Source organism: Drosophila simulans, chromosome 3L (assembly GCF_016746395.2).
Source record: "Drosophila simulans strain w501 chromosome 3L, Prin_Dsim_3.1, whole genome shotgun sequence".
NCBI lineage: Eukaryota > Metazoa > Arthropoda > Insecta > Diptera > Drosophilidae > Drosophila > Drosophila simulans.
In genome coordinates this window covers 17,411,882-17,436,255 of record NC_052522.2, presented here as the reverse complement: position 1 = coordinate 17,436,255, position 24,374 = coordinate 17,411,882, and the positions used below count along the sequence as shown (strand labels likewise).

Here is a 24,374-nt window from a genome sequence, read left to right as displayed (position 1 = left end):
GTTCTAACCGTTTCGTGGGTATTTCCCCAAAGTGGCAAAAGTGTTTCGTCATTAAGAGGACACTCACTCGTATCCTGTGGGCCGGCTCCTCGTGCTCCTTGTGGTGATGATAATGCTGATGGGAGTGGCTGTGGGCGCGATGCTCCTTCCGCTTGTGCGTCAACGGGCGGCTCTTGCTCCACTTATTGTCCTCGTGGTCGTCCTTGTCGCACCTGCGATTCTCGCAGAGCCGCAAATTGCTCAGTTGATGGCAGCCCGCGTGGGTGGTGGTGTGCCGCGTGGCGGTGCCAAGGCCGCAGCTCCTGCTGCAGGCCGTCCAATTGCCGCTGGTGGTGCTGTTGTGGCAGGTGGCGTAAACTGCAACGAGTGGGAAGTTGGAGAGGATTACTAATGAGCCAGCTCATGATCGGGGTGCTCATTAATCACCGCCAGAAACGCAGTTAGGAAACATGATTCTTAGTGCAATAAAGACCAAACCTTATTATTTTTGCACTGAATATATTTCAAATATTTGAAAAATTCTTAACAAATATATATATATAGTGCTTAGAAAATTATATCAAAAAATCAAAAATTTAATAAAACCTTGAGCGAATTAATTCTTCTGCATAATGAAGCCCGAGAGAGAATCATTTTCAACCAGTGAAGTATACGCTGTTGGAGATTGGGATAAACTAAAGCTGCTTATGTGGAAGAATTGGATTCTTCAGTGGAACCAAAAAATACAAATTGTATTTGCCCTGGTCCTGCCAGTTTTGTTTCTTTGTCTTATTCTAGTTCTTCGCATAATTGTTTTGCCCGAAAAGAAGGATGAGATCCGCTACCCAACCGTATCTATATCGGACCTGAACCTTTATATGAGGATGGTACCACTTGGAAATAGGATATTGCACGAGAATGGATCAGTTAATATACCTCGAAACTTCATTTGCTATACTCCAAATAACCCTATCAATAGTGCCATCGTGGGTGCCACTGCGATAAGACTACGACTTCTGGGCATTAGACCCTATGACACCGCTCTGCACATGGAACAGGATATGATATTGCACAACTTCTTGGCAGGAGTTCAGTTTGAAGAGAGCGAGAACGTGAAAACCAATGATGCAGGGTATCCACTTAATCTCAATTACACGCTGCGATTTCCCAGTGAGCTGCGAACCATGAAAGGCCCAATCATAGAAACCTGGCGTACTTCCCGTTTATTTCTGTCCTACGACACAAGTGGATCCCGTAATAGATTGGAGAACGATGGAGGAGTTCCGGTCGGATATATAAGGGAGGGCTTTCTGCCAGTCCAGCATGCCCTAACCATGTCCTGGCTGGCATTGGCATCGGGAGTTACGGATAATGCTATGCCAGCCATACACCTTCAGCGCTTTCCCTATAGGGCCTATACCTATGACCAATTGCTGAGTGGCCTGCGTCAACTATTGCCCTTCGTAATCCTGCTGAGCTTCATCTATCCCGCCTCGACTGTGACCAAGTATGTGACCAGCGAAAAGGAACTTCAGCTCAAGGAGATAATGAAATTGATCGGAGTTCACAACTGGCTTCATTGGGTAGCGTGGTTCGTCAAGAGTTACATAATGCTCATGCTGGTGGTATTTCTTATCATGAGCCTGATAATGGTGAAGTTTTACGCTTCCGTAGCCGTACTTCCATTTTCCAGCTGGGTTCCGGTTCTATTATTTCTACACACCTATGTTGTTACTAGCGTATGTCTATGCTTTATGCTAGCCGTTTTATTTTCAAAAGCCACTACAGCCTCGGCAGTGGCTGCCATTTTCTGGTTTCTCACCTATATACCCTATTCTTTTGGCTACTATTATTACGAACGTCTTAGCCTCATGAGTAAGCTGCTCATATCGCTGATATTTTCGAACTCGGCCTTGGGATTTGGCATCCACGTCATAGTAATGTGGGAAGGAACCGGAGAGGGAATCACTTGGACGAATATGTTTCACCCCGTCTCAACAGATGATAGTCTTACGCTGTTTTATATAATCATGACAATGAGTTTGGGATCAATAATATTCTTATCTATTTGCCTGTATGTGGAGCAGGTGTTCCCTAGAGAATACGGTGTACCCCGCAGGTGGAACTTCTTGTGCCACAAAAACTATTGGCGACAATACGTGCCAAGTTTGAATATTGTTCCCAGTTTCCAAACCATCCTACATGGATCCGCAAAGGCAAGGAGCTGTCGACGTCCAAGGGAGGTGGGAATTCATTTGGTTAACCTGCAAAAAACCTATGGCGAACTAAAAGCGGTCAAGGGTATAAGTTTAAAGATGTATCGTAACGAAATAACCGTGTTACTCGGCCACAATGGTGCTGGTAAAACCACAACGATCAATATGATAACTGGTATAGTTAAGCCCACAAGTGGAACGGCCATAGTAAACGGGTATGATATACGAACCCATCTGGCAAAAGCTCGTGAATCTTTAGGAATTTGCCCTCAGAATAATATACTCTTTAAAGAAATGAGCGTACGGGATCATATTATATTCTTTAGTAAGCTGAAAGGAATTCGAGGTGCCAAGGCTGTGGAAAATGAGGTGGGTAAGTATGTGACCATGCTGAAATTGCAGGATAAATCATATGTGGCTGCCAAAAAGCTATCTGGTGGCATGCAGCGTAAGTTGTCCCTATGTTGTGCTCTATGTGGAAATGCCAAGGTGGTTCTATGTGATGAGCCCAGTTCTGGAATCGATGCAGCCGGTCGCAGGAGTCTTTGGGATCTATTGCAAAGCGAAAAAGACGGACGCACCATACTGTTAACCACTCACTATATGGATGAAGCTGATGTCCTGGGCGATCGCATAGCTATCCTATCTGAAGGGAAACTCCAGTGCCACGGCACCTCCTTTTATTTGAAGAAGAGATTTGGCACTGGTTACCTATTGGTATGTATAATGCAGAGTGGCTGTGATGTTGGAGCCGTAACCCAGTTGATACGAAAGTACGTTCCTCCCATTAAACCGGAGCGCGTGTTGGGCACTGAGCTAACCTATCGCCTGCCCAACGAGTACTCAAAGAAGTTTGCAGAATTACTACAGGACTTGGATGATAAGTGTGCCCAACTGCAGCTGGTGGGTTACGGCTTGAGCGGAGCCACTTTGGAAGATGTTTTTATGGCAGTCAATACCGATAAAAGGGTTCAAGGTGGAGCAGAAGTGCCTCCGGCAGACGGAAGTACTGATTTCAAAGAACTAGTTTTTGATAGCAAAACGAGAGAGAACAGACGTTTCCGCCGTTGTTTTATGTTTTGGCAGGCTCTCTTTCTTAAAAAGTTCTATACCACCACTAGGAATTACTGGCTGCTGGGTATTCAGCTGATCCTGCCCATAGCAGTCATGGCTCTGACAATTCTGAACTCACGAGGTGGTAGGATTTACTACGAACTACCTGCTATGCCCATATCTATCAATCAGTATGGTTCCGCCTATGTTGTACTGGAGGATAATACAACTGATAAATCTTCGTCCTTGGCCGATGCTTACTCAAAACACTTGGAGCACTACGGCAGAAGGTGCACGTTGCTAAACACTGGCGATCTGAAGTTTGAGGACTACATACTAAGTCATAACGTAAATCAAAGTCGGCGTATTGATTTCCATTTCCTAGCAGGACTCACTGTATCGGATAAAAATTTAACCGTGTGGCTAAACAACAAGCCCCTGCACACGGCTCCTTTGACGCTCAATTTATTGCACAACGCCCTGGCTATTAAATTGCTCGGCCAGGATGCTTCTACTTACGTAACTAATGAGCCTTTGCCATATAGCGATGATACAAGAACTTTGAGACTGAATAAGGGACAAGTGTTGGGCGCTGAGATATCTATAAATTTATCCCTAACCATGTGCTTCATCACAGCCTTCTATGCGATTCCCATCATAAGAGAACGAGAAACTCGAGCCAAACTCTTGCAATTCTTGAGTGGAGTTGATGTGTGTGCCTACTGGACAAGTCACATTGTTTGGGATTACCTAGTATTTGTTCTCTCGGCGTTATCTTCCATACTCACCATTGCCGCATTCAAGGAGATTGGCTACATAACACCACTAGATCTAAGTCGGTACTTCTATATGCTGCTGGTATTTGGATTTCCGGGTATTATGCTAAGTTATGCTGCATCAGGATGCTTCTCCGATGCGGCCACAGGGTTTACTCGCATATCCATTATTAATGTCTTAATGGGAACTGGGCTCTTTTTGATGTTCATGACCCTGAATTTTGAGGCCTTTCAGCTGAAGCATGTGGCCGAACAACTAGCCTGGTACTTTCGATTATCTCCACACTACAGCTTGGCCAGCTCCACTCACAGCATCCACATAGGATATAATATTCGACGCGGCTGCAGTATGAGTGGCATCAGACAGTTACCAAAACAACTGCGCTGCCGAAATATTCCCATTTGCTGTGATATTCCAAGCTACTATGGCTGGCGAAAGCCTGGTGTTTTGGCAGAAATCACATATATGATTATGCTTGGATCTACATTATTTTTGCTATTAGTTATTTACGACGCCAAGATATGCAATCTTATTGTCGAAAAATTGGCCAATTGTTTTTCGAAGCGAAAACATGTTGAAGGAGGAACGTCTGTCGAAAACGATAATGTAGTAGCGGAACAACGTGTAGTCCGAGAAATGATAAACTCAGGACGAAAAGATGTACCTCTTTTGGTCTACAAAATAAGCAAACGCTATAGAACCAAACTTGCAGTTAAGGCCATTTCGTTTCATGTGCCCCATGCCGAATGTTTCGGACTTCTGGGTATCAATGGAGCTGGTAAGACCTCAACCTTTAAGATGCTAGCTGGGGATGAGAAAATAACCTCTGGCGAAGCCTATATAGATGGCATCAATATATCAACTCATAAGGTTTATCGGAAAATCGGTTATTGTCCCCAGTTTGATGCATTGTTCGAGGACTTAACTGGTCGCGAAACCTTAAATATTTATTGTCTTTTGCGAGGAGTGCGACGCCGACATGTAAAGCCCATATGTTGGGGACTGGCCATATCCTTCGGATTCGCCAAGCACATGGATAAGCAAACGAAGCATTACAGTGGTGGAAATAGGCGAAAGTTGAGCACCGCCATATCGGTACTTGGAAATCCATCGGTCTTATATCTGGATGAGCCCACCAGTGGCATGGATCCTGCCGCAAGACGACAACTATGGCAAATAATAGGCCTGATTCGAACTGCTGGAAAATCCATTGTTCTGACCTCGCACAGTATGGATGAGTGCGAGGCTCTGTGCAGCCGATTGGCCATAATGGTCGATGGCGAATTCATGTGCTTAGGATCGGTGCAAAGCTTAAAGAATCAGTACTCGAAGGGCCTGATCCTTAAAGTTAAGGTCAAACACAAAAAGAAAACTTTTCAACGGGTTGTGGAAGATTCATCTTCCTCAAATGACAAAAAATCCGTTTCAGAAACTGACTTTAAGTTTCTTCAAAGGGCTTCTGTTATGGAAAGTTCTCAAACAGATCGAATTTTAAAGGTGAATCGATTTATATTAAAAGAGATTCCTGACGCAGAACTCAAAGATGAATATAATGGACTGATTACATACTATATACCACACGCAAAAACATTGTCGAAAATATTTCAACTCCTTGAAACTAACTCACATAGGCTGAATATTGAAGATTACCTAATTATGCAAACACGGCTGGAGGAAATCTTTTTGGATTTTGCGTCAAAACGACATAGTTCAGATATCTTTACTAAACGGTGGGTGCGTATAAATACATATTTCAGTTATGTTTTAAATGTATCTTATTTCAGGAAACGTTGGTGTTGCTAAATAATTTGTTGCGTTGTAAATTCAAATACATTTTATACATTTTTCATAATTGGACGTGTTTTGATTATTAGAAGCCCCTAAGCTATCTTCTTCATTTGCCTGTCTGTGAAAACATTCCTCAATGCCATGTGTACTAATTGCCGACCAGGACCGACTCCTCAGGTCCTGCCAACCCCTCACAAGATGTCTCAAATGCTCGAATTCCCAGTTAATTCGCCACAGGCTATTCCTTGCAGCTGCTGGCAGGAGCGCTTAATATCTTGTTTATTTATTGCATTCTGCGCGTTTAATTAACACTTAATCCCTGTGTAAGTAATTACGCTTCTGCTCCAGCATTTACTCCTGCTCGTGGCCTCCAGTCTCGTGATGGAATAATTCATCTTCATAAATATGCGCTGCATTCTCCACTCGGTTTTTGGGTAGGATGTGGGTTCCCGGGCGCTTAAAAAGCATTAAGTTGCGCATCGGACACAGCACGACACGCCCCTGAGCGCCATTAACTCAGGCCAGTGGGCGGTGGGTGGGGCACGAAGTGGACACAATGGGATGGCCACAGCCATAAACACACTTATAAAACAATAACAAGGCCATGGCAGTGGAAATAAGGATGCACTGAGAGCAATATACTTGCACATTTTTCGTAAGCTGTAATGTTATTCAGCTAATCAGCATGAATAGATTTAAATTATCTTAAATACATAATATTTTTGTAAAATCAAACATTAAAATAAATTATTGAACTTTTACTTTCTTAAGTTTTCTCCAAGTGCACAGGACAACTTACCATCAGCTGTTGGATTCTCACAGAGCCACATCTTGCAACAGTGGCCGGGAACTTCGACGAGGCGCGGCGATCGGCAGGAAATCGTGTCCTCCGGCGCCGGGAGCTGCTCGTTGGGGCAGAGCGTGGAGCAGGCGTGGCGGCCATTCTGCAATGCCACATTAAAATACATTAAATGTGGCCCATTGTTGCTGCTGTTGGGTTGTTTATTTAGCTTTGGCCGGGCAGCCGAAAATAAAGTCATAATGTAAAGAAAATATTGGCCCAATCGCACAAGGACGACCGAAAGTTGGCAGGGTCCTCGACTTGGCCACGAACTTTTGCTTGGTGTTTGTTTCCTTATGTGTGCTTTGGTATATGGCAAAATTAACATTTCGTGCAGACCCTCGCAGCTTTGTTTGTAATCCACTTTTCGTCTCTAAGCGGTCGCACAGCCCGATGATACTTTTTTATACCCATTCCGAGTCCTTCGCATTGTCACGAAATTGCATTGCATAAATTGCAAATGCTCGTGTTTGTATTATGCCACATGATAAACTACCAGCGCAGCTGGAAATAAGGTGCAAAAGCCAAACCAGACATGGATGCCCAGGAACGTAGGAGCAGTTAAAAAACTTCTCTGTGGCCATAAAGCAATGTCAAGGATTTGGGGCTACAGCTACAGTGAACTTTAATCGTAGTTTTATATGCAAGGATTCATCTTAGCCAAACCTATAGCTCCATCTATGTTATATTTTATATTTTACATATATTTTACAGCAAATTGTTTGACCATTTTCAAAATTTTGAAACGTTAAAAACATAATTTAATTTAATATATGATATTAGCTAAAAGGTATTAAGTATTTATATCCAACTAAATAGCCTTACTTCCCCTCCCTAATCTAAGTTTGATAATGCCTGCTAAGCGTTCTTTTAATCTCATTAGCGATATATAGTTTTCCCCCATTATAGTCTCTATCAAATTCTACTGTGCTATTTCGCAATTGTAGTTCCGGGCATTTCACACTATATTTAAATTTTAATTAAAATCGCAACCCAGCAGAGCCATTTGGTTTTAGCTGCTGCAAGTGCCGCCTCTAATCCCACCAAAAATGAGAAAAAAAAAAGGTCAAAATGAAGGCTGGAACTAAAAAGCGCTAGGAGCCAGACTAAGCAAGGGTTAAACAACAGCGATGGCAACGACTAGCGTTTAACGAAACTGCATTTGGCTTTTGGCCGGAATGCCTTCTGTGTCCCAATATCTGTATCTGTATCTATGTATACGTAGTACGTATCTCTGGATGTCTGTGGTTTGTGGCGAACTTTTGTGCGGATGGCCCCAAGCATTTGGCCAACGGCTGCGACCTGCGACCTGCGTTTTGGTACCCGCGACTCACCTCGCAAACGCATTGGGTTTTACAATCCAATTTGAATGTGACTCCATGTGCGAATGTTGTGTTGCCCACACTGCAATTGGCTGCAGGCGAATCCGAAGCGAAGACCATGTGCGCATCCAGATGTTGCGTTGGATGCCATCGTTGTCACCAGCAAATGTAGATGGAAAAAAATAGAAAATAGAAGATTCAAATGAGTATGAAAATGGGAAATTCTACAAGACAAAGTGAATTGAAAGAGCTTTTATCTTTAAAGTCAGAGTGCGCGGTTCAAACATTTCTTAGGTAATCAGTGCCTCTGACTTGTTTATTATACAATTCATTTCATTTCATTTCAGTTTGCCTTCATTTCACTGCTAATTTATGTCATCAAATGCGTAATACATGTCGTATGTGTAATTCCAATGAATGGGAACCCAATTAATGTCAGTGCTGTTTGTTACAAATTTCGCCAGAATCGCATATTTGCAGCGCAAACAATAGACCTGCTACCATTCCACCGTTTGCCTTCGTGTCTCATCAAAATTGATATTGACAAATGCCGCTGCTTTATGGCATCCCATTAGCCCGCTAAAGTTTGTTTTTGCCTCATTCTTTGTTCTACACAGAAAAAAAAGTGGGTTGATTTTTAATTTTTGATAATAATGGACGTTAGCCAATCCCATCATTCATAAAGTGTAAATATATTAATACCTTTTATTAAAACCAAATTAATTGTTTTAAGGACTTTGGGTAAATTTTTTGCAGTGCTCTTTCACAGACACTGCTCCTGTGTCTGCCCTTGAGCAGGTTCTTGTTTTGGCCTGGCCAAAAACTCGTATGTGTTGCCGCCAATCACAATTACTCGGGCTTGTGGCGGACCATTTGCAATCGCACAGTGGTGCTGAATTTGGCCCATAGATAGCGATTGTGGGGGCAGCGAGCGAAAGAGGAGCCACCCAATTGTGTTTTTGTGTGCAAGGGGATCGGGTACGTGCCCTGTACTTTTCCACTTTGAATTGATTTCACTGGCGACGTGACTTCTGAGAAAGGACGAGGCAGACGTGGCCGCCCGCCTCCTTGGGCATCATCATTCATTTGGCATCAATGGTTAATGCGAAAATTGGCATTGCTAGCTGATTGTAATGAATATGGCCACGTTGTCGCATCTTTATGACATTAGCAATCTACGTTTCTTATTGAAAAGTTCGAAGCGAGGGTCGGACAATGCCGGAAGTATCTACGTGTGATGCGCCCTTCACTCCTGCAATATCGCGTCATTTTCCGGAGTGCAATCATCTTAATGTGTTTTCCTCGTACGCGGCATACACATGCAACCCTTGTGGCAAGGATATTTCTGAATAGGCATCTGTGTGGGTGCTTTGTCTGGGTGAAATTTCTGCAAGGATACCTTATCCTTGGCAAATCAGGGCAGGCTGAGACACAGCTGCAGAAGGATATTTGACAAGATTTCGGTGTAGATTTTATTGTTTTTTTTTGCTCATTGTATTTAGGTGATTTATCTCTCCTATTTATCTAAATCAATATATCAAATAACGGTTTTCAAAAACCTTCCTTCTTTATTCGATTATCTGATTTTCAATATTAGGTTAAACATATTTTTTTTATCATAAATCTTTTCCACCAATTTACAACTGCAGTTTTCATCAGTTATTATCAAGATCAACTTTACACAATCATGTAAAACAATCTATACAGGAAAATCTTGATAATATAAAACTAATATTAGAGTTATCGTCGTCACGACAATAAAATGCCCAGTACTTTTGTACCCGAAATGGAAAAATGCTTATATTTGTTTTAACTATTTTGAAGGCTGTTGGTAATTTTAAAACACAAAATAAATAATTTATCTAAATATTTGTTTTGCATTTGTAAGGATTAAAAATATATCAGTATGTTTTTAATATGTTTATTCCCAATCAACTTATTAGATTCTTTTTCACAGCACAACATACCCTTCCCTTTTACGAGTAACGAGTTTGGGTATATAAGCTTCATCAAATAGACGTTTTATCATTTCGAAAAAAGTGTGAAATGGCTGTTCAATTTTCGGTGCTGTGTCAAATATTAATTTTTCTTGCCGCTGCACAGCTTTCGATTGGAGGTCACTTCGAGTATGTTTTGGATGACGAATCAGTGTTTTCGGAATGTTTTGATATGCCACCTGGATATGCGAATATAAGCGGGCTGTTTGATGTTTCAACCATTAACTTTGAAATGGGGCCAGAAGGAGTTCACGTCGACGGATACCTAACCTCCTCGTGGGATATACAACCAACGGATCGCATTGAGGGTCGATTAAATGTCGTTCATATGGACCGTGGTACTTGGCAACCGACGGTACTAAATATGGTGTCCAGAGATTTTTGCAAAACATTTTTGGATCCCAATCAATATTGGTACAATATTTTTCCAAAACATATTATAAACAGGGACGAGGCTCGACAAAAATGTCTAAACTATAAAGGAGTATGTGCGGTTCAATGCTATTCAAAGCTATTCTTACATGTTTTTATTTACAGACTGTTTACTTCATGGAACCATATACCTTACAGATGCATTTTGGATTGGGTTTGACGCTTCCTTCTGGAAGAAATCGAATGGTGTTCAATTTGGTAGCAATTGATGAGAATAATGTTACGCGACCAAATGGAATTTGCTTTGAGATAGAAGGGGATTTTTTTAAAATCGAATAACTGATCTATAACAGTACCTTTTATTTGCCACAATGGATTGCTTTTTATTAATACGAGTTACTAAGTGTTTTTCCCTTTTTTTAATATAAAATAAGCAATAAATAACATGTTAACGAAATGAAGGAAGCGACTCTATACTTGGATATATAAATATTCCAAATAAGACCAAAAATAAGTTTTTAAATTAATTATAAGCTTTAATCTTAAGCTATTTTCACTTTTATTGACTCTATTAGGCATATGTTATATTCCGTATAAATTACTTACAATGACAGGATAATAGTATCTGCTCAAGAGAAATATATTATTTTACAGATATCCCTTATCACATGACGCATGAGCTTTCTTTATCAGTGCTTTTCTCTTTCGATTTCTGACAAAATATAGGGCTTTTATTTAGTTGGCAAAGTGCACCCCCCCATCTATAAACATAGTACATATGTACACCGACTATTGCATGCTTAAGCTCGATGTCTTGCCGTGCGAAATGAACTCTTAGCCTCTGGTTGTCTACCCTTTCTGATGGCTTGACACATTTTTTGCGACCCCGTCTTCCTTTGTTGGGGTCATCAGCACCGGCCCCGCCCACCGCCTGCGCCCTGTTTGGGGTCACGTGTGCGCAGTTTATTTGTTTTATGCGGCCTCTGCGAGGCTCTGCCTTCGGACTCGTTCCATCTTTGGCTGTGTGCAGTGTTTGTTTTACTTAGAGTTTTAGATTTACTTAAGTCGTTGATGACCATGACCAAATAAAGTTTCATTTTGTGCAAAGATTTACAACACTCGAGCGTGTGCGACAAGTTTTGAGTGCCATCCGACATTGGCCCCGGAGCGGATCATGGAAAGGCTACGACGGCAAAGGCAGTCCGAACAAAAGTTCGAAAAGAACGCTTCAGTCTGCAGCCCATGCTGCGTATGCGCAATTTTTGCCGTTCGAGTGTTTGCTTGGGACATGTTGTGATTGAGAGCTGAAAACTGTGCCCAATTCTACTTCAAAAACTAAAATCTGCACTAAAGATTGCCAATGGCCCGAGGGTATGTTTGAACACACTTGGCAGGGATTTCCGAAGTGAATAAAAAGTATGTGCCAGTACTGTAAGGTTCAGCGACCCCAAAAGAGCTTGCCAAAACACTATTGGCTAATTTAATTAAAGTCTTACGAAACAGAAATTTATTAATAGCTGAAACTTAAGTTGTAGATATATTTAAAGTGCATTACACTCAGAAGAACTTAACACCCATGAATCAAAATTTGTATGATTTCAAGTAAGTTATGAAAAGTGGGTTTCCCCTGGTAGTGAACTCTGTTAAACATTAGCTCCATATGAATTGACCTTACTGTGGAAGCGTCTGCAAACGATATCCTTGCAGCTCATTCGAAGTGAACTTTTTGGTTCCTGACTTGTTTGCCAGGACTCTTCATTGCTTCACGTATTCGCAAATATGTTTGGCAAAGTTCGCAGCGTCTCTAAATTTTTCGTGTTCCGATAACTTTCCGATTTTAGCCGGAAAAAAGATGCGAGTAAAGGGCAAAGTCTTGAGTTTAAATAAACTTGTTCCGCATTGAGTGGACAATGCATCTGAGCAATTGTTGTCTGCACAGACGAAAAAGTCGCTAAAATTGTAGTTTATCACCACAAAACCAAAGCTTTTGGACATACAGATTACAAAAAAATAATGCTTAAGCTCTAAGCAAATCTGTACAATCCTTGAGATAAAGGATTCTGGTTTTTATTATTTATCAATTATATTTTACTACTATGCTCCGTCGATATTTGATTTAGTCTGAAATAAGAAATATGCTACAAACATTCTTTAAAGGATTACAGCATATTCGTTTCCTGTGATTTCTTTCAATGTGTTCAAGCCAGCCAATCGTGTGGGCCATTGATATGGACCCGGGGCACAACTGGTCGGTGGACTACGTGCCAGGGAGCCCGGAGCTCAGCTCAGCTTGGTCGGAGAACTTTTATTTTGGAGCCGGCCATACACAAACTGTATTGGCATTTAACTCAAAACTTTTGACTCCAGCGGGGGGCGCGGTGGGAATAAAGGTCCAGTATAATACATATACAAGTGTATATGCAGCTATTTCGGCAGCACGATATGGCTTGAATTTGTTGTAACGCCCTCGAATCGAAAAGTTTCTGGCACAGTTCGGACTACTGCTGTTTAATTTTGAACAGCTTTCTACGACATCGTGGTGGGAGGTGGGGGCCACTGGATGGAAAGCATTGGGAACAGAAAAAGAGCATGGAAAATGGCACATGTCGAAACGAATTGAACACACACATCCCGTCGAAAAAATGTTGGGCCAAATGGAAAATGAAGAAAGAGAATCGAACATAAAACCATTAAAATCACTTTACTCGTTAGTTAGGCATTTGAGCCGGTGTGCGTGGGACTCTCGTCCAGGAGATGGGATCTGCTAAGCCGGGATATAATGGGTATAGGTGCCCAATAAATGTTCGGAAACGGGTCTACAACTTTCTCAAAAGCACAGGGGCAATGTGAACAAAAAATTACATTTCCTATCTGCAAGTTTTAATGAAATGGTTCGTTCTTCAATTGCACACGGCTATTTGGTATTCCCTTATTTCCTTTTAAGTTTGACTTTATTGAGCAAAATAGTTACTCTATTTCGTTTACTGCCAAAGAGCTTCCAAAGTGGCAAAATAGTACAATCAATAAACAATTAGTAAAATTTTGAATTGCACCAAAAGGGAAAATTCTGATATTTAGGTACAAAAAAGAACATATCAGAAAAAATCAAATTTTCCTGTAGCTTTTAAGTTTGTATCTAGGAATTGCACTTTAAGGAAATCATTTTGGTGTGGACCATTTAACGCTGCTGATGATGATGATGAGATGGCAGGCCTTTGATAAATGAAGCAAACCGAAAATGTGATTCGTAAATCTTTTTTTTCCCCAAATCAATTGCAAATACGCATCAACTTCGTGCAATTCAATTTCAATCGTGGGGACTGCCAAAATCCTAAGGAACTTACCCGGATTCGGATGCCTGGGCAACTGATCCATGGACGGCGGATGGGATTGCACAATTAAGGAAAGAGCATTAATGGTATTCATAAAGATTTTCATGGCTGCGTCGCTTTTGTTCAAAAACTCACTTTGATGGCCTTAAAGCCCAGACTTAGATTCGCCTCGACTTCAGCAACGAAACCATTACCAAAAATTCCAAGCAGCGGCAGCAGTATCAGCATTTTCTGTAAGTAGAGAGATGGGATTATTTGGCTGGCGAAACAAGGTAAAAGAAAGGTCGAAGCAGTCGCAGTCGACTTTATTAAGGTCAATTCAATGTCTGGCTCGGTTTTTGGTTACGGCTAATGGTTACGACTACGGCCATGGTTACGGCTCCTCAAACCCCAGCCTCAAGTTTTTGTTTTGCATTTCAGTTTGGCTTTCCTTCGTCTTTTTTTACACTTTTCACAGGTTTTCACACCTGCGCACCCACCTTTAATATTTGCACGAATCATTTTTTTTCCACTGGCAGCAGACGAAGTTTTTATGTTATTCGTTTCGGCAGACTGGCAGAGGGGTTATTAATCTGGTTACTAGGATAAAAAACTCAATGAACAGGTACTTGAAAAAGTTTTTGCATAGTTATTTTATTGCTTTTATTCTGCCTTATTTAGGAGATAGCAGTATGTTTCTTTTTTAATTGGCCTTCAAGGAAAAATCAGTAAAATTATTTTTAAAGTATGAAATACTTCTAACAAAATATATACACTCATTATAGAATAAAAATAATCAAAATTTATCATATTATTTTTGAATTTATAGGTTTTGCGTACTAAAAATGTAGTTATACTTATATCACTTAAGCTGCAGTTAATTAATTATTCCTCAACCTAAGAATTAATTTATCATTACGCAAATAGGTTGAATTGATTAATTGCCAAATGGTATTTATGTGCATCAAATATCAAAGAGCTGGAAAAAAATTCATTTTTTTTCCTATGAAAGTTTTATTGGAGGACAAGTAAATGTTTAAACAACACTCAATAGTAGTGCTAATTGATTTGTATTCATATACCGAACGGCGGAAGTTACATATTTTTTCAGAGGAAACTGCAATTGATGCGGATGAACACATTTAATAATTTTCTCGTTTTCCCCGAGGCTTAAGCCGCCCCAAAAGTCACCCGCATTTTCACACTTTCGCGATAAATGAAAAATGTGAAAAGCTATATATTTATGGCGGATCTTTTACGTCTGGGAGTGGTAATTATTTCGCTTGCTTGTTGTCTGTGGCCGCCTTTGTTTGCAATCAATTTACGCACTAAGAACACGCATACGCCGTGTGGCCAACTTCGAAGCGGCGCGTTTTTCATGTTGCTCACAAAAGGCGCAAAAGCTCATTAAAAAATATTTTCCACTCATGCGTGAGCATTTCGAAAAGGTATTTAATTAAACTTTAATACCAAAAACAATAAGCGGTCGGCTACAAAGTGGAAAAGCAAAAGGGCGGGCGGCAGTTGGCGAAGGGGAGGTGGTTTAATGCGAAAGATTTCAATTAACGACACGGACCTCGAGCGCTGCTAAGTGGATAAACAGGACGAGGACATCGAGGCACGGCGACGGATGAGTGGCCATCACTCATAGCATACTCATGTGGAACGACCGTTCGGTTGCAGGAGGCACTGCATCAATGGACTGCATTGAATGCTGCTTCATTAAGGTGTCGCTCCAAGGAGCTACCCCCAGTCCTTGTCGTAATTATCGCAATTACAATGAACGATGACGGGGGAAATGTAAATGGGCAATGGGAATGGGAACGGGAATGAAATGGAAATGGAAATGGACATGGAGACTTCAGCAGGACAGCACAGTCAACAATAATAAAGGCCAACGAGGCGCATGAGAGCAGTTAACAAAGGAGGGCCGGAATCACAGGTCCTAGAAGAACCCCTTAATGTATGTGGCTCAGAGCTCAGTGGATGCAACTCTCTGATCTGTTAATTGCGAGGCGAATGTGGGCCAACACATATCGCCACATGTTGCTCGCCTTGAATGGGAAAAGTGCAAGGAAAAAGGAGCAAAACATGGGTTGTGGCAAAAAACGACTGAAAACCCATCCATTTTACCAGCCATCCATCCATCCATCCTGCTGCCTGTTTTGTGTTTATAATTATGATGAAAGGGAAGGAAGCAGATCCAGACCCTAGACCAACCATTCATCTCGAGGCGATCCGGGCCAAATGTGTGTGTCACTTCGGAAATGAGCAAGTCCGTTTAAAAATGCTTGCCACAGAGTTCTGATTATTTCAAAACAGAGCCGGGTGTCACAACTCTGGGGAGCTATATCATTAAATTTAATGAATAGATAACAACAATGACGGAGCTGCCCCAAAAGGATCCAAAAAATTATGCAGCAAAAAGTTTGACCCACTAAAAATACAATTTGCAAAAATCTGACCTCAAGTTGAGGCTTTGCTGACGGGATTTTATGACCTCTTTAAATGGCCATTTACCCCACTCCCTCATAATTCGACGGTTTAAAGCGGTTTTAAGCCATGTTTGGCCGCCCGAATATGTTTACTTTCGGTTCGGGCCTGGCCAATGAAATTAATGATATTGTTAAGCCATTTTAAACGAGCCAACAAATTAATCTTGTTTAATTTTTGAAGTTGAGCATAATGGGCCAGGCATTAGCAGCTGATGCCCCATTTTATGCCGCACTCTCATGCAAATCAGTACAAATCCCGATTTCGGGAGGGCATAGCTGATTGTTTGACTGCACATCAGTCATAAACCGTGGTATCTGAGTATTGCTACGTTGGCATCTTATTATTCAGAACACACACGATGCCAACGACCGCTGTCAACGATGACAACACTGGCATTCGGCTCATAATGATGATGAACACAATCATCGGCATGTTTATGCCGCTTTTCTGGATGATAACAACGCGTGACAACAATGCTGACACATCGAAAGATTGTCATTCCATCAATTATTCACGAACACGCAAATCATCAACAAAACGCTCAGCATTCAAGGATGCCAAAAACACCAATCCCATCCCAAGCACACTGCAAATGTATCAAAAGCAGGCATCGTCAACATGCAACAAGGCTACACAGGTAGAATAAGGACTAAAGTAAAGATATACAAATAGTTTCAAAAGATAATTAAGTCAATTAAAATGCCATCAAGCCAAGGCAAAGTATTTAAATGACAAGAAAATATTAAGTAAGACGTATTACGAACTGACTTCAATCAATCACAATGGTATTAATATACGTATATATGTATAACAGTGCCTCGCTATCTTGAATCCTTTTTTTTCGGTGCAGATCAATGGAGCCTGGAGTCTACCAATATTAAGTGATACAATTTGTATTTGGTTGGGGGTTTTCTGCCGCAGGCTCTACTCAACGAACAACAACAGCCGATAGTCGCATTCAGAGCCGCAAAAAATAGAAGGAATCATTGGCATGAATATCTGAGTGTTTTTATTTATGACTGCGCGTCAATATACTGTCAGACTAGTGAAGTGGTGGATGTGAGTGGGTGGGCTTAGACTGCTCTTTGGCCCGACTAGAACAGAAATCAATCAACTCTGGGCCCGAATGGGAAAACTAACAGCTCGTGGAGTGCAGAGCCAGAAGCTGGAGGATGTGGAGAAGGTATCTGAAGGATGCGAAGGATCCTCATGGAGCCATAAATCCGAGCATGACACAGTTAAGTGTTGGTGCTTAACAAAGGCTTACGGCAGGAAAAACGAAGTAGGGTGTGGAAAACTACTGAGATACAAATCACAATCCATCTGGGGCCAAAGAAGAAAGAGAAATTTGCCTTTAATTTAAGACATCATCCGTTTGAGCTAGTTAAAAACCCTTTTATCTCAGTGCGAATCACTTAACGACCCGAAATTTCATTTGCAGCTAATTGAAATTCATTCTGGCGAAATCAAATTAAGTCAAAAGTATATCCTGTCGCCAAAGGTACGTGTCCTTTCAAGAAACAAAGTCTGAGGCCAAGTGATTCATTCATAGCGATAAATTAAGACTACTAAGGATGCTGAGTACTTCCTCCCAGCCTCCCAGGGGACATATTTTCGTTCACATTCACGTCCTGATATAAATATCCTGCCTGTGAACGTGTCCTGTCCAATGAATATCAACAGTTTGCTTTCCCTATTTCTTGACATCTTTTATGGCGTTTTGGCTAAACCCTCATCAGCATAAAAAAAAGGAAAAACTCAATTACAAAATATCAGAAAATCGCAAACAAATAAATTAAGGATACAAATCTGGCTAAGGACTGCGGCAAACTCGGCTCAAATCGAAATGAAATAGTGACACAGGCGCTGCCATAAAACCAAAGGCAAATACAAAGCCACACAAAAGGAAAAAGGTTAAACCAAATATTTATCCAGCCGCCCAAGGAGCAGGGGAAATGGTCCGGCTTCGGTTGGAGCTCGCAGTGAGAGGAGTCCTTTTCCGTAGTCTGTATGTAATTACCAGGCAAGGACTGCAAGTACAGCTGTGCCTAAGTACATAGCTCCCAAAGAACACACTAAAGGACAGTCGAAGTACAGAGAGCACAATTTCCACACTCTAATTCTTTGAAAATATTGAACTTGAATTTCTGATAAAAGTGCTTATAGCTGAGATAAACTGAATATATTTAAATATTATTTAAGAGAGTAAGAGTAAGAGATTTTTGGTTTCATCTATTTGACATCCTTATAATAAGCAAACTTATGATGGTATCGAAGCATGAATCTCTAAAAACTATTTAAATAATATATCCACTGTCATATTAAAGCTACTAACATATTCCATCTTTTGGTTTTTAGAATCTGAATACTATATTATCCTAGCCCCTTTTTTTAGTATTAGTCTCAGTGTGGGGATGGGCATGTGTGTGTCAGGGCGTACGTGGCTTTATGCTTAAATAAACATTCGCTCGGGCCTTTCGTCCTGCTGCTGCTCCTTGGGCCATCGTCTTTGGCCCGTTTACATAGCACCCAGCGGCAGGCAGTCAGTTTGCCCGGTCAAAGCCAAATCGTTGATTGCATAAGTTGATGGCCGACACATGTCCGAGATATACAGTGTCGATATAGTCTGTGTTTGTCTGCGGGCGCAAAGGCCCCGAGTTACTCACGTGTGGTTGCTATTCACGTCTAATGATGTCTGTGCAGGTTGCATTGGCTGCTCCCGCTCCAAGGATTCGGCTCCTCCCCGAGTGACCTGCAAGGGAAAATGAAATTTATACTGCGAGTTGGTACACACTGATTGCTTTATTGAGATGGCCGGCCAGAGATCTCCAGGACTCATCGAGGATTATAGAGAGGCGTTGAGCGGGTGCGCCGGCAAATTGCCCGAAACCACTTATCAACTGGAGTTTCTGTGAAGATTTTAATTGACTTTTTGCGGTTGAATCGATTGTTTAATTCACTTGGCAGACAATCTGGTTGGTCAAGTAAAAATTCATAGAAACAGAATTCATTGAAAGAAGTAATGCATCTGACATACGTAAAATTGTTTAAATTAAGAAATTGTTGATCCATTTTGGCTTGAAATCAGTAGGCCGTGCAAAAGTATTTTATATGCTTGATAAATCCATTTATAACTAAGCTAGTTGGATTATTCAAACCCAATTAAAAAGCGGTCTAACTAAATTACTGACTTAACTTCCAATCAACAGATATAAGACTTATTTAAACAAATTTAGCAAATTAAACTCCCGGAGGAGAGTCGTATGATTTTTTATCAGCCACTCACAAAAAATGAGATATTGAGCTATCATTAACATTTGGCACAAACAAATGACAGGCCATAAAGCAGATCTTTTCGAATCGAAGTCGTTGAAACATTTCATTAAATTGTTTTTGCCTTTCTGCCACCATTTTTTCATATTTGCTCGTTGTCGTTTCCTTTGTTGCTTTCGCATGTGTAAGTGTGTGTGGCAAGGTGTTTGTTATCGTTTGTTATATTGCTTGTTATGTAATGTAATTTATACAAACCCATACAGACAGAGACAGAGATTCGAATACAATGTCATAAACGGCAGGGACACAAAGGCAATTCCGCATGGCATTAAGGGCAGACAAAACAAATGGCGAAGGAGGAAGCCAGGGAGCGGGATGCGACTAAAAGCCAAAAAGAACGCGTTTGGCATAACTGATAAGCTGGTAACGCAGCAGGACATTCCCCTCTTAAAGGTCTTGGCCACGGCCCAGACATCCCCTCGTCTGCCCCACCAAGTCCCCATCCCCAATCTCGTCCCGGTTCCTGCTCGCTGTGCCTGCTTCCTTGACTTTTGAATACTTAACAGGATAATGAAATGTCAAAAGTGCGCAGGCGGAAAGCGTATCCCGCTGTCCTGTCCTCTGGCTCCTCTGGTTCCTCCGCTCCAGACCCCCCTTCCCTGGCTCATATTGATATTCCTCCGGCTGTTGTGGAGTTTTATTGTGTTGTCCATGCCTAAGTGAACGTCACGGCGTGCCGCGCGCATTAAATCATAAAGAAGAAAAGGAGGCTCGCTGCAGAATAACTGAGGAGGCACAAATTTCCTGGAATTTCTACGGCTTGAGGATTTCTGTTTACTCTTTTCAGTTTTATCAAAAACATTAAAATATTGTTATATTTTAAAAATCGGGAACAGATTATCATTATGGAATGGCATATAAGACAGGCAACAGAGACCATTGACACAATAAAAAATATAATATATTTAAGCGGATGTAAATTAATGTCGTACAATCAAAATATTAGAAATTAAATCAAATGAATGTTCATTTATAACTAAAAACTCAAATTAGTAATATTTTTTTGTTTGAAACCACAATACCATTTTTGTTTAAAGTTACAATCACAATATTGCAATAAGATACCCCATTTGCAAAAGAGAGTACCAAAAGCGAATGAAAAATGGGATACACCAGTCGAAAGGACCACATCCCTCACACGGGATGTTTTTATTTTTTGGTTGGCCATTTTATGTTTACATAAATTTAAATTGACATAAATGCGTTTTGGTGGCCCCCGCAAAAAAGACCAAATGATAAACTTCATAAATTATGACAGTTTTATGCTTCTCCCGGTGCTCGGTTTACGCTTTATTTATTTGTAGTGATTGCAAGCGAATTGAAATTGTATTTATGCCATTCCATGGCATTACATAATAAGACCAGAAGTCAGAACAGGTACTTTACCCTTCCACCGAACCGCCCTTTATCGCCGGAATAATGCAGCTTTAATCAAACCCACATTTGTGGCAAGTTCTTGTGTGTAAACGAAGATACCATTTGCCCCCAACCCCCATTCAGTCATCTATGGGGATATCCTGCCAGTTATTGTGGATATATCCACGGAAGCTGCCACGCTTAACTCAAATTGCTGTTGCTTTGCTCTTCTTCTTGTTCTTGTATAAGTTGCGAAAAACAAGAGAAAGTTGTAATCAATAAAGTAAATGACCCAGGCACTTCAGGACGACCAGAGAACATATCCTGCCAAATAGAGGGCAGTGGTGGCGAATGGGCCAAGTGTTGCTATGATTGATTTCTTGGAGTGGAAAAAGCGTTACGAAGTGTACAGATGAGATGTGCTACTTAAGGTAACATAAGGAATCTCACCAGATATTTAGTTAATCAACTTGGCTTTAGTTTCGACAAAACATAGGCAGAAAATGGTAATGACTGTTAGAATTTAATAATAATTGGGAAACAGGATTTCTAGCTGTAAAGACTGTTGTTAAATATACAACGAAACAATTCAATAAAGATTTAATCGCAACCTGAAGACAGTAATAATTGTAAGCAAAGAGTATATTTAATGCATAAACATTTATGGCAAGGGTAAAATAAAATAAAGTAAGTAAGGCATTAAATTCTGGGTAAAGGTAAGCAATATAAGAATGTTTTTCCTAAGAAAAGAAAAATGTGTCCTTTTAAGACCGTCTACTTGCTGTTAAGATTTTTATTAATTAACGAAATGGGCCAAAGTACGGCACCGAAAGTCTGCACACACACGCATAATTGATTAATTTTGTGCTCCTGTAAGTAGGCAACATTTATTTGGCCCTTCGCCCAGGACCTTCTTCATTTCGTTAATGATCTTGAAAAAGTCTCTTGAGGGGAGACGGTTATTCTCGACTCGAGTACAATTGAAACCAAATCAAATCAAGCTAAATTTAGGGTTGCCGCAATACAAACACTCGAACAATGAGTTCTAAAATATTCAACGGGAAATTTATGTGCAACTTGTATACTTTGCATGCCGCTTATTGACTCTTCAGGCCGGCGAGCCAATTAAGGCCTGCTCGAGGGCCAAAAAACTACCAACAATGGCGAGGAAGCAGAACCAAACTTTGGCCACAATCTTAACAAGAAAATCTGTAAATTACACGCCACAATTACAGCATGATGGGTGGGATGGGAATGGCGATGGAATTGGAGTTGGGGGCAGGAAACTCCAAAATATTTATGCACCTAAATAGATTTGATGGCATAATTGAAATTTGTTGTTATTGGCCGGGGCCATTCCACTCAATATTTGTGTGCTAGCTATTTGCATAAATACCAAATGGCAAATGCCAAGGAAAAGTTTATTAAAAGCATAGCCGAAAGTTTTCCTGTTTTCCGCCATCAGCTGTTAATAACGACGGAGGAGCCCGTGCCGGAAAATTGTGACACATAGCTGCGGGGTTCGTTATGGAATGGAGTGAAGTGAAGTGAACTACAGGATTGGTTGCCCTATCCTGGCATTGTCCTGGATGAAGTCCCAACTTTTCGCTGAGCTACAATTTATTTTCTTCTTTTGATAATTTAACTTTTTTCTTCGCCGCTGAAAATTGGATTTGTTGCGACCGACTTTCAGACTTTCAACGCTTGTAACGAATGTTGAACAGCAGAAAAAGTTGTTTTTCTAATTGCAGTCGTCGCCTTTGGGGCTGGGGGAATATTTCGTGGTTGGGCAGTGGGTCGCGGCCGGGGGCAATCATTTGGTACAACTTTATCAGGTTATTTAATATTCATTTGCTGAACATTTCGAGTTACCCAAAAGCCTGCCATTGTGCGTAGATATCAAAGAAATTAACAGGAAAACATACCGTCCGAACAATTCACACAATGAAGCCACAACAATTGGAATTGTGTGACTTCAAATGGAATTTCCACTAATAGCCCAGATAAGCGGGTTAAACTTTGGTAAAACGCCGAAACTTTTCGACAGATATAAGCTGGGAATCGCAAAATCATTTGGTCATGTTTTAAACAGTAAGCCAATTCATATTTAGAGCACCTTATCAAATTAATTAATTCACTTAACTAAGTTGATCTTGTCCGTATTGGGTAGAAAAAATAATACTTTGAACTTTTGATTGGTGGTATACTTTTGGTACATTTGGAATGATTTAGTTCAAAGCCTTTAAATGTCTAATGAATTTCGAATCCAGTTCTCTGGAACACAAACCATTTGAGCATTTTCTTTCCCCTGAGGGCCCGAAATCAACCGAAATGATAAGAGCAACTTGTCTTGTCCTTAACCGCCCAACAAATCGCTCTCCAATTAAATCCTTTTCTGTTTTCTCCGTAAGCTAACTTTGCATTTGAAACTTTTTTTTTATTTCGCCCTGCAGGACAAACAGGCCACCCCGCGGATGATATCTTCTCAAGTCCTTGACTATGAACCTTTAATAGGAGCCCCGAGTCCAAGCCATTTAATGTGCTTACATTCATTTCGTTTTAAATCTGTGATAAAGTGGAGGTCGCTTTAAGCCTGGTCCTTCGTCCTGAGTGCCATTCCCCCTCCACATCCTGCGGAGAAAAAGTTGTCGCCGTGTCGCGACAAACGCAATTCTTTACACGACGACGAGTTTTGTGCGCTTTTTGTTTCCTTTTTTCTTGCTCCGCTTTTAGGTTTCTGTTCGCATCCCCTTTTGGCCAGGATTTTTGCCGTGCTTTCCGCGCCTTTTGCGTGCTTCCGGTTGTGTACGCGCTTTCTAGATTACTTTTATAAGTGAATTTGTTGCGGTTTTCCGCAAAATTTACAAGTACGTGAGAAAATTAGAGCTTAGCCTCTTCGAGCCACAGCCGCTTGTTGCTCGCCCCCGTCCGTCCATTTGCCCTTAGATTTCCAGCCTTATTATGCGGCCACTTGGGCAGCGCGTTCAAGAGGCTTTAACGCGCTTAAGATGTGCAACGCAGCGTATGCGCAATTTATGCCCGAACATCGCTCAAACGCCGCGTTGCAGCGGGCGCCAAAGCAAACCACGCTGCCACGCCAAATTAGCAAGTTCATTATTTGCTTAGCCATCGCCTTTTGCCAATTTAACGCCAATCCTAAATGCGACTAGCTTAAAGGGGAGTGGAATTGGTAGTGGGAGTAGAAGAAGTGGGAGTGCTTTTCTGCTCTGACATGAAAATAAATTCGATGGCTGTAGCTCTCAGCCGCGCTAAAATAAAGTTTCATCTTGGCCCGCGAATGAGCAAGACAAACTTTTCCCCAAACCCCATGACCACCCTCCAAGTGGGCGTGTCTCCGCCCACTACCCCGCTTCTGTCTCGCTCGTTTGTGTGCGGGTGTGCGGTTTTGTCTGTATTTGCAGAATTGTTAGTTTCACGCTTTGTTTGTTGAGATTAGCTGGCAGCACCCACCCCAATCCCAATTCCAGGACCCACTTCCCCAGTCCCACCCCGCCCATCCAAAATCCCCTCCT

At 41.2% G+C, this 24,374-nt stretch overlaps 3 protein-coding genes across 3 annotated transcripts in view; 2 read left to right on the top strand and 1 right to left on the bottom strand.

Annotated features, from left to right (window-relative positions):
- Nucleotides 1-24,374, bottom strand: part of LOC6738495 (basic-leucine zipper transcription factor A) — a 51,477-nt gene that overhangs the window by 11,706 nt on the left and 15,397 nt on the right. The window contains exons 2-7 of the mRNA XM_016171679.3: nucleotides 18,819-18,904; nucleotides 13,813-13,908; nucleotides 13,690-13,711; nucleotides 7,989-8,068; nucleotides 6,613-6,757; nucleotides 68-357 (exon numbers count right to left, since the gene is read on the bottom strand). Coding sequence (XP_016032342.1) covers nucleotides 68-357; nucleotides 6,613-6,757; nucleotides 7,989-8,068; nucleotides 13,690-13,711; nucleotides 13,813-13,905 — 630 coding nt within the window. The 5' untranslated portion in view covers nucleotides 13,906-13,908; nucleotides 18,819-18,904. The remainder of the gene's footprint in view (nucleotides 1-67; nucleotides 358-6,612; nucleotides 6,758-7,988; nucleotides 8,069-13,689; nucleotides 13,712-13,812; nucleotides 13,909-18,818; nucleotides 18,905-24,374) is intronic.
- LOC6738497 (phospholipid-transporting ATPase ABCA3) lies at nucleotides 600-5,971 on the top strand. Its single transcript, XM_016169325.3, has 2 exons — nucleotides 600-5,755; nucleotides 5,810-5,971. Exons 1-2 carry the CDS (start codon nucleotides 612-614, stop codon nucleotides 5,826-5,828), a joined length of 5,163 nt encoding a protein of 1,720 aa, XP_016032344.1. The 5' UTR covers nucleotides 600-611; the 3' UTR covers nucleotides 5,829-5,971.
- LOC6738496 lies at nucleotides 9,912-10,823 on the top strand. Its single transcript, XM_002085266.4, has 2 exons — nucleotides 9,912-10,457; nucleotides 10,511-10,823. Exons 1-2 carry the CDS (start codon nucleotides 10,023-10,025, stop codon nucleotides 10,682-10,684), a joined length of 609 nt encoding a protein of 202 aa, XP_002085302.1. The 5' UTR covers nucleotides 9,912-10,022; the 3' UTR covers nucleotides 10,685-10,823.

Excerpts from the sequence above, each read along its gene's own strand:
- LOC6738497 (XM_016169325.3), top strand. The coding sequence starts at position 612 with ATGAAGCCCGAGAGAGAATCATTTTCAACCAGTGAAGTATACGCTGTT.
- LOC6738496 (XM_002085266.4), top strand. The coding sequence starts at position 10,023 with ATGGCTGTTCAATTTTCGGTGCTGTGTCAAATATTAATTTTTCTTGCC. Across the intron at positions 10,458-10,510 it reads AATGTCTAAACTATAAAGGA|ACTGTTTACTTCATGGAACC; the intron begins GTATGTGCGGTT and ends TTTTATTTACAG.